The sequence below is a fragment of the Malus sylvestris genome, chromosome 7, assembly GCF_916048215.2.
Source record: "Malus sylvestris chromosome 7, drMalSylv7.2, whole genome shotgun sequence".
Taxonomy (NCBI): Eukaryota; Viridiplantae; Streptophyta; class Magnoliopsida; order Rosales; family Rosaceae; genus Malus; species Malus sylvestris.
In genome coordinates, this window is record NC_062266.1 from 22,325,563 (window position 1) to 22,335,608 (window position 10,046).

Below are 10,046 nucleotides of genomic sequence, written 5' to 3' on the forward strand. Positions count from 1 at the left end.
ATATCTGAACTGGAAGCCCTAATTGAGTATGAGTCTGATCTGGTCATGATGAGGTTCCATAATACCTGGATTTGAATTAAACTGCCAAAGCGAGGCGAGTGAATTTGCACGTAATAATAAAGCTTAATTCGATCTAAACGCCTAAAATTTAAAGTTTTATTTATCAAACATATGCCTTTTAGAATTTTGATTAAGGTGTTTAGGTACATTAGGCCACATTAGCATTTCTCTATTTATCAAATTAAAGATTATTATTTTTATATTTGAAATTAAAATTTTATATATTGATTTCTTATTTGCTTTTAATTGGTTTTGTGATTTTTTTTGACAAATTTTTATTTATTTTATAATAGGTTAGAAGTTGTGGACTCTTTTTTTAAGAGATAATTTTGGTTTTACATTCAAAATATTCAAAAACACTATTCTTACCATCTATTTGTACCATCATTAATTTATACCATCTCTCTAACAAAGATGAGTCCCACGTGCGTTGGCGGGCCCTCCCTGTATGAGAAAGATGGTACAAGTGATGGTACAAATAGATGATAAGTGTAACACTACTCTAAATTTATCCAATTATCTCTTTTTTATATTTTTCCCTACAAAATATTTTTTCTCCTAAAATTAAAGTATAAGTTTATCCCAAGATAACAAAATGGTGGATGTTATATTTCTTATTACTATATATACTTTTATTTTTATTTTTTATTTTTGTCAAACGATAGATTTTGCTTATGTATACATTTTATTGATTGAATTATTTTGTATACATTATTGGTTCATTTATTATTGGTTTTCATACGCTTACTTTGTTCATATTATCAATTGCTACGTTTATTTTTAGTTTTTGGTATGTTCAGTTTTGTACATATCGTTGATTGAGTTTCAGTTTTGATACGTTTGATTTTAGTTTTTTGTCTGTTTAATTTTAATTTTTGATACATTTAATTTTAATATTTGGTACATATCATTGATTGATAACTTAATAATTATCCCTCCTTCTTTTGGATTAACAATAATAATAAAATAATAATAATTTCGGTTTAAAAAGGCTAGATATAGGAGATTTGGAAATTATTTTGGAATAAATTGGTGGATAATGGCAATTCATGTAATTTTTGAATTTTAGAAAGAGGATAGTGGGGCACGGCACCAAAATTATAGAAAATGTTGTAAGCATAATTTACTGAGTCATATAAAGGATAGAGAGGGGGTGCGGCATGGTAGAGAGAAAGAAAGAGATGTGTAATTGTAAGATGTATTCTATTCCCCCAAATTGTGCCCTTGTTTATAGTAGTAGGGAAGGTAAATTCCTTACCCTAATAGGATTACAACTCTATTAGGATAATATCTAACCCTAGAGAATATTCCAAGATATCCTAGATACAGTAGGATTTACACAATCACATTCCTAATCTAATAGGACTGCAACACTCCCCCTTGAGTGTGTAAATACTCAAACAAATGATGCATCAGGTCTTCAGTGATGAAGTAAGTACAGTTGATGAAGTCGTCAGCACAATAAGCAAATGAGAGTCTCAGATCAACAGAAGAATGCATAAAAGAGACATAGTGGGCAACGTCCACGCAAACTCGCGTCATTCTACAGGAACATTGACGCTTTTATCTCCCCTAACGATGGGAAAACTATCTCATTGAAGTGACAATCTGTAAATGAGAGGTAAAGAGATCGATTGCAAGGGCTATAAGAGAGCTAGTGTGAAGGAGAATCGTAATCGACAAAGATTCACAACTTTATAGGAGAACCCATATTGGTACGTTGTGGCAGCGCAACTTGGCACATAGAATGAACACACAAATGCGTAAATACAAAACGTCAGGTTCGTACTTAGTAACCAATTGTAATGTCGAAATTGTTGGGTGGCAATGAGCCTCAAGGCAGACCAACATAAATGCTTACAAGATTGCATAGCCTTAGGCAGAAATTGAAAGCCTGGTGAGTTCACCAAGGTTCGGGCAATTATTGAAATTGCGCTTTATGATCACTTTGCAAGGCTCTTTGGGGTGAACATGGGAATTCGATGTTCAATCATAAACCCAAAAGACATGCAATACTTATCGAAAACCTTCGATATAAACTCTCCAGCATTATTCAGTCTTCCAGACTTTATAGGATAAGTAGGGTGGTGAACCCTTAAAATTGGCAGGAGGTTTAGTAGCAACATGTGTGGACAAACATATGACCAGTTTGTCGATTCATCAACCAAAATCATAAGTATTTATATGGTCCGCATTTTGGTTGGATTAGTCCACATATATTCTATTGAATCCACTGTGAAAAGAGAGTCGTTTTGTATCTTTGAGAGGAATGATATAGAAATCAAATTTCCCAAACTAGCGGGCTTGGCAAAGTGTGCTTGTAGACACAAGATCCTTACTTCGGGTAAGGAGATACGTCGTGGCATCATTGTTCAACCTAAGTGTCCCAAATGGTCGTGTCAAAACAAGTAAACTGCTCAATCGCCCGGCTTTAGGCCTGCCACATGTGGCATGTTTCCAGTTGGGAGACAACCTATTTGCCCCAGATCAAAGCTTTAGGCTCATTTTTGGAGGTGGTACAAAGATATTCCACTCTATTTTCCATCAGTGGTTTCATTCATGATCATTGTTCTCTCGAATATCCTTAAAACTCAACGACGTTCTTATGGAATAGGGAGAATATAAGGTCTCTTAAATGGTAATTTAGTTCCATTCATACAACAAGGAGCGTGCCAATGCTCTTAATTAGGTTGGGTAGACCTGAAGTCGTTGTTAGAGATGTGATTTAGGTATAAAGTTACTGTGTGTAGTGTCGCATTCATCCAAACAACTAACTTACCCACATTCCTACCTAATCCCGTGTTTAATTGAATTTGGTCGCATGTATTAAGAAATATGATTCAATTAACTCATATTCGAGGACAATATCGATAAGATTATCCATAACTAAAACAAACACCAAATGTGAATCTAAGAATAGAAAAAAATGTTCACAAAGTAAATGGTTTACTAAGGGGATTCAGCCAACAAGGCCATCCATGTCAAAATTTTGCTTTTCCAACGATGTTTAGTGGTGCAAAATTAGTTTCACATATTAACTATGATAATGGTACCCGTCAAAGACATTGGTACAGGTACGAACATGTGCATAACCAATGATCTATTCCATCGAGACAGAAGTAGATTCTGCAGGGTTGAGGTTTGGGAATATTATCCCTTGTTTTTGAAGTTTTAGGTCTTAGGTGCCAAGGATCACGTTTCGGGCATGATGCCACACCTTGGCAGGTCCTGAATCTACCATATGTTGTAAAAACAAACTCGAAATTGGGATTGTGAGAGAGATAGACCCAAACTAGGGTTCGATAGGCCTCTTCCAAAGCAAAGCAATACCGTTTAATAGACTCCAGCCGAGCTGGGTTTATACTATTCGGTAAACTGTAGCTGAGGCTACATCTATTTTTCTCACATTTATGGTAGTAATCAGATTCGAGAATTTGGTAAACTTCTACTCTCTACACTGCTGCTTCAGGATCAAGTTAGAAACATGAAATGACGAGAAAAATATACTCTAGTCAAAATTCGATCGGATTTATAAACTTCAGAACGTACTCATTCATGGACGTAATCATGGTGTGCTTTAAGCAATATCTTACATGATTAGATGGTCTGTAGGAGGGAGCCAAAAAGCCATGGAATCCTCGTTCGAGAGGTACTTCCGTGGGTAATGCTTCGGGCATAAGTCTTCAAATGAAGATCATGGCGGAGCCTTATTCTTCTTTTTCATGTCATTGTTGGCTTCAATGGTTTCTAAGCTTCTTGATAGTCAAGTGGAGATTTACTTCTTGTACCCCACATAAAGTGGTTTCTATTAGAAATGTCCAAATTAGGAAAATCAAACTTGTGAGAGTACGACAATCCACTGAATGGAGGAAACAAGATTGTGATTGGTGCTATGCGAGTGAATTATCTATAAGCATCAAAGTTAGAACATTCGCGTTCCAAGACATGGTTTTCATGAAAAACATCATGGGTGTATTTGTTTTATGAAAATTTCGGGTTTCAAAGGCACTAAATTTGAAACTACAGGTTCTATATAGTTATGAATGTTCGGTTCATATATAGGGGTACTTGCAAGAACACAGAAGACAATATACAATAAGGTGTAGTGAATTTGTGGATTGCTTCATGAACCCAAGTGTGAGTGCATCGGGACTACGAAAGATAGTCAACGGTTTAAAGGAACGAAATCATTTATTGAATCGTTAATTGTCAAAAAGTGAAATTCAGATCAATAAAAATTATTAGATTAATGGACTGCTAGTTACTTTAATTAATTTAATAGATCGGGACCATACAGGGTTGAATGTGGAAGGAAAAATAATAATAACATTCTGGTTAAAATTATAGCCCAATCTCGATAGGCTTGGGTGTCGTGTGCGGGGCAAGGCCCCAAAGGGGTTTATTGGGCCACGGGTTGTAGGGGTGGGCACGGGCCAGGTCAGGCCCAAATTTGGAAGGATCGGACCGGACCTGTTTAAAAATCTAACGGGGCGGGGCGGGTATAGCAATTTTGAGTTTTGGAACCGAACATAACCCGGACCGTTTAAAACGGGCCGATTAGGGACTGGTCCACGGGTCCAATTACTTTTTTTTTTCTTAATTTTTTTTTGGTGAATTTTCCTCTGAAATGCAACAAAGAAAACCTTTGATGAAAAACAAATCTGGAAAGTTCTTGCCATAGAGGAAGGAGACGAACAGGATGAAGGCAAGGAGGGTGAAGCGGTAGGGAGAAAGTCCAAGGAGATCTGATTAAAATTAACAAAAAACATAGAGAAATTCATTAAGTTCGAGTCTTTTCCCAAAGAAACTCAAATCCCAGCAAATAAATGTGGAATGTTTGAGATCTGATAGAACATTAAAAACAGAGAAACTCAAATCCCAGCAAAATACAAAACCTAAGCGAAAACGAAGTCTGTAATCCAATACCAACCATATACTTCATCCCTTGTAATACAAACATTTAACAAACAAAGGGTCAACATTATCACCTCTGGTACAACTCCCAATTCCACTCAAGAAAGGCAAAAAATCGGAGCTAACTTTCAGATTAACCCCACAAAACCAAACGGTTCAAAACAATAAATTTCACATATTTTTCATAAAACCCATTACTATAAACACAGATTTATGCAATATTTTGCAATTCATTTTAGTAAATTTTCAATTCACAAGTCAACAAACCAAAAATTGGGCAATGAATGTGCCCAAACCGAGTGAAAAATACCACCGACAAGTATGAGAGAGAAGCTGAACTACAATGTGGCCTCCAATGAGCACCACCAATAAGCCCTTGCATAGTTGTGTGAATCCAGAGAACACACCTGCGCTCTGCAACATCTGCAGTAAAAAATTCGAATTGAAACCCGCAAATCGGAAGAAAATTGAAGAAAAATTGAAAGCTTTACCCATGAGAGTGATGGAGTGCTCATGGCGGGCGAGCGGACGAGCAGCTTTGCTGGTGGGTTTACGACGACGATGTGAGATTGGAGAATTAGACTTTGGGTGGAAGAAAGGTACGGATCATATGGGTTGCGAATGGGCAAGAAACATGAGTGAAGGTTGTTGAAGAGGAGAGAATCGAGCCAGCGGGATGTCGTCGAAGAGGATGGGTGGTGCCGTCGTGTTGGTCGCGGCGACGGAGGAGAAGATAACTGAGAGTTGGGCTCGAGGGACGGACAGTGTGGAGTGAGAGTGACTGATTCTGGAATTAGGAGTGGACTCGGGAAGAAGGATGACTAGGGTAAAATCTAACGGTTAGGATTGGATGATAGTTTATCATTCAACCTTGTCCGTCCATGGCAATTAAAAACGGGCCAGTTCGGGTACCTGTTTTTCTATACTTCTAAAACCGGCCCGCTCCACCCCGCCCCATTTCTCTTTTTAAAAATTAGGAACTGGCCCATACCCACCCCGAACCTTGATTACCCACCCCGACCCGTGATTCCTATACCCGTTTGCCCACCCCTAATGGGTTGGCTGTAGAACAGCCCAATCATGGTTGCTGGCCATGAGCCCTGCGTCTAGGATAGGCCTAACAACAAAGTTGTTGGTTTATAGGCCACATAAGATGCGGGTGCATAGGCCCAGCAAGGAGCTGGCCTGAGATGGGTGTGTGTGAAGCCTAGCGAGAGCTGGTTTCGTTGTGGGCCCGTTCTAGGCAAGCCCAGCCACATGGGCTGGATTTGGTGATCGCGGGTCGAGACAGATGGCGAGCCCAGCAAAGTCTAGGCCTGGTTGTAGTGCAATGGCAGTAAACCCATGGCGCTGCTGCGAGAGGTCTATGGCGTCAAAACGACGCCGTCCTAGCTGTGAAGTGGCTGTAGGCCAAACAGTGTGGCTCGGCGGTGCGGCGTGGAGCTGCGAAAAATCCCATATTTTTTTTTTCGAATTCTAGGGTTAAAAATCCTAATTGTTTCTAAATTAATTTTGATGCTTTGAGTCACAAATTTCATATAGCATAATTGCATTTTGCATGAACAAATATATATATTGACAAAATATATGAACACATATGCAATATATATAATTGAAAGGAAAATATAAATATAGGGGGTTCATGCATCATGGGGAATGTTTTCATGCTTCAAGGTTGTTTCAAATATCTTAATTTATTTTAAGCGTACCTGATTGACAGAAAATAACAAAAGCCTTTGAATTTGTAGAAGATCATTCTCGAAAAGCCAGAATTGCATCTCCAATGCGTTGTATCACGTTCAACAAAGAAAAGTTAAATTGAATCAATAGCATGTAGATCCATTTAATAAAAGAATAAATTAATCATAAAAAGAATGATTAAAATGTAATACTCGCCTGATTGAAGAATAAACTCTCTTTAGCATAACATCAAGAGCGTGCTAATAACGTGTTGTATGCCTAATTTACCGAATCATATAAAGGGGAGAGAGAGAGGGGGTGCGGCATAGTAGAGAAAAAGAGAGAGATGTGTAATTGTGAGGTGTATTCTATTCCATCTCATTGTGCCTTTATTTATAGTAGTAGGGAAAGTAAATTTCTTATCCTAATAAGATTACAACTCTAATAGGATAATATCTAACCTTAGAGAATATTCCAAGATATTCCTATATACATTAGGATTTACACAATCACATTCCTAATCTAATAGGACTGCAACAGAAAGTAGTTTAATAAAAAAAGTCTAAAGGCTAAGGATGTGGTCTAACAAATTTAAAAATAAGCATCAAAATTCCCCTAATAATAACTACAAACAACACAACAATACTTAAAAAATAATAAAAGCACTAAAAACAATAAAAATTAAAAAAAAATAAATCAAGCATGCCAGTTCTAAACATGTCATGTTTTTACTTTTAAAGTTGGAAGTAATATGGCTTATTAATTGATTTTCCTTAGTTTTACTTTACCTTTTGAGACAGGTTTTATCTCACTTTGTCCAATAAAATTGTCAATTTCGTCTCATTTAATCTCATTTCATCCCATTTTCGTCCATTCCGTAAAAAAAAAAAAACTAAATTAAAGGGTAGTATGGACATTTTATTTTTGAGACAACTCTGGCCTCCAACTTGCCTGCTAAAACAATCCCAATTCCATTTTCGATAACTTTAATTCAAAGCCCAGTCTGTCTCTCTTGTGGATTGGTGTGAAGTTGTAGCTACATATGATGGTAAAAGCAGAAATGGGTTGCATGTGTTTCAAAGCAAATAATGAGTTGTGTTTCAAAATCTAATTCAAGCCACCCATTGAATCCAATGGTTGCAACTACAGCTCCGTATCAATATGCAAGAGAGACAGACATGAGCTTGAATTAGAGTTATCAAAATAAAATTGGGACTGTTTTAGCAGCCAAGTTGGAGACAAAGAGTTGTTTCAAAAATAAAATGTCCATGATACTTTTTAATTTAACATTTACTTGACGGAATAGACGAAAATGAGGTGAACGGAGATTAAATGAGACGAAATTGACAGTTATATGGGGCATAGTGAGACAAAGCTAGTACCACGGAGTAAAGTGAGACTAAATAGCAATTATAGGGGCAAATCAATTAATAAGCCTATTAAGAATGCAAAGTTATTTCTCCTTATAAGTTAAAAGAAAAATAAATTAATCGTAATAATAATTCGACACAACTCGACTTATTATTTTCCCCACGGAGTCTGCGCGTAAAATGAAGGAGAACTGAAGACATACAAATTATAAAGTAGAGATGTAACCAAGAGTAAAAAAACCTTGGACTCAATTGTTAGTAGCTAATTTACTTTAACCCCAAGTCACCATCATACAAAATAAGTTGGTTCTATCTACACACTCATTTTTACTTTTTACATACTCTTTGTTAATTTTGTCATCTTCTTTAATTCATTCGATTAAAAGACTGAAATTGAAACTGATGTGTGGATAGTACCATCATAAAATATTCACAAATAATTTTTTTTTTCTGATACACAAATATTATTAATTAACAAATATAATAAAGATTAAAGAGGTCCACTATTACACAGAGATGGCTACAAACTAGACGGTAAGCACGTGAAAACCTAAAATTCAAACCCTAGCACGTGAAAGCCTAAAATTCAAACCCTATTATTAGACCCTTGCGCGGGACGACCATACTAATTTATCTATCTTATACTAATTTTTTTTTTTTTTTCAGATTAACAGTGACTCGGCAAATGACTCTAATTCAAGTTGATTTTGATGATCATGATGATGGTCTATCTTCAGAAGCGCCTGTAGATATTCTTCATATAGATTTTCAAGCGTATGATCATCACCGCCATCAGCTGAAGAATTAATAGGATCATGATCTTGATCTTCATCACCAACACAAAACACAAGCCCACCATTATTACACCAAGTATTAACACCAAAACCTCCTCCTCCTCTCCCTCCCCCTCCGTTTAAGTCTTGGCTTGAAGACCCAGTAGTAACTGTAGTACTACTAGTAAAACTGTCATTTCTTGGTAGGGATAAAAAGGAAGTAAACCTAGTAGGTTTTGGGAGATGAACCTTAGGCTTTTGTGGCTCCACATGTTGGGCAGTTTTATTGTTCTTGTCTTTCGTCATCACCATCTCCTTCTTATTGTTGTTGCTCTTGCTTCTTTGGTTCTTTCTCCTTTTATTTTCCCTGGCTATCGGCTCAGATAATTTTTTGTGGGTGTTTGGGTCGGTGCCTTCGTTTCTGAGTCTTTTGCTAAGATGGGTGTTCCAGTAGTTCTTGATCTCATTATCGGTTCGACCCGGAAGCCTACCGGCGATGAGAGACCAACGGTTGCCAAGAAGTGAATGTAGTCTGATAATTAGGTCATCTTCATCGGGGGTTATGTTGCCTCTCTTTATGTCTGGTCTTAGATAGTTCATCCACCTTAGCCTGCAACTCTTCCCACACCTGAGGAGGCCTATTTTGACCCAAAAAAATGTAGGATAAAAAAAATTGTACCAACAAATGAAAAAACAAATTACAGAACAATGAGGACCATGTATAATTCATGATACGTAAGAAATTATATAACAATGTGGAAAATGAGCAATAACATAATTATGTATACCAGCTTTTTTTGGCAAGGATCTCCAATGGCCTTCACCATGAGCTTCAATATACTTGGTGAGTAATGTGTCTTCTCTAGGAGTCCATGGACCTCTATGCAAACCAACCTTGGAACAACAAGGAGCCCTTCCCATGATTCACTCTATCTAACTAGATCTCTTTTTTTCTCAAGAATATGAATATTTAGAACTAGTGTGGGAATAAGAGGGAAAGCACCGGAAACAAGAGGACTCTGATGCTCTGTAGAGCACAAAGGATTCTTACCCCTTGTACCCCTTTTTATTTGTTGGGCGTGCTTACGTGTGTTAAGAAGGAATAAATAAAGACTTTTAAAGAAAAAATGATAATTTTATAAGTATTATTTTCATATAGGAAAAATGTACATCTCTTATTAATTATCTGCCGATCAACATATATTTACACACACACACACACATATATATATATATATACACACACTCA

The 10,046-nt window shown here is 36.8% G+C and overlaps 1 protein-coding gene and 1 long non-coding RNA gene across 2 annotated transcripts; both read right to left on the reverse strand.

Moving 5' to 3' along the window:
• Nucleotides 1-4,994: 4,994 nt before the first annotated feature.
• On the reverse strand, nucleotides 4,995-5,791 carry LOC126629443 (uncharacterized). Its single transcript, XR_007625759.1, has 2 exons — nucleotides 5,466-5,791; nucleotides 4,995-5,397 (listed from the first exon to the last, which is right to left on the reverse strand). It is a non-coding gene; the product is annotated as an uncharacterized LOC126629443 (long non-coding RNA).
• Nucleotides 5,792-8,488: 2,697 nt separating this feature from the next.
• LOC126629433 (myb-related protein 308-like) lies at nucleotides 8,489-9,843 on the reverse strand. Its single transcript, XM_050299473.1, has 2 exons — nucleotides 9,586-9,843; nucleotides 8,489-9,435 (listed from the first exon to the last, which is right to left on the reverse strand). The coding sequence occupies exons 1-2, from the start codon at nucleotides 9,716-9,718 to the stop codon at nucleotides 8,687-8,689; spliced, it is 882 nt and encodes a 293-aa protein (XP_050155430.1). The 5' UTR covers nucleotides 9,719-9,843; the 3' UTR covers nucleotides 8,489-8,686.
• Between the last annotated feature and the right edge of the window lie 203 nt (nucleotides 9,844-10,046).

Bases quoted from the DNA above. Each gene is read 5' to 3' on its own strand.
- LOC126629433 (XM_050299473.1), bottom strand. From the start codon at position 9,718: ATGGGAAGGGCTCCTTGTTGTTCCAAGGTTGGTTTGCATAGAGGTCCA. The intron at 9,436-9,585 runs GTATACATAATT...GGGTCAAAATAG, and splicing joins ATCCTTGCCAAAAAAAGCTG to GCCTCCTCAGGTGTGGGAAG.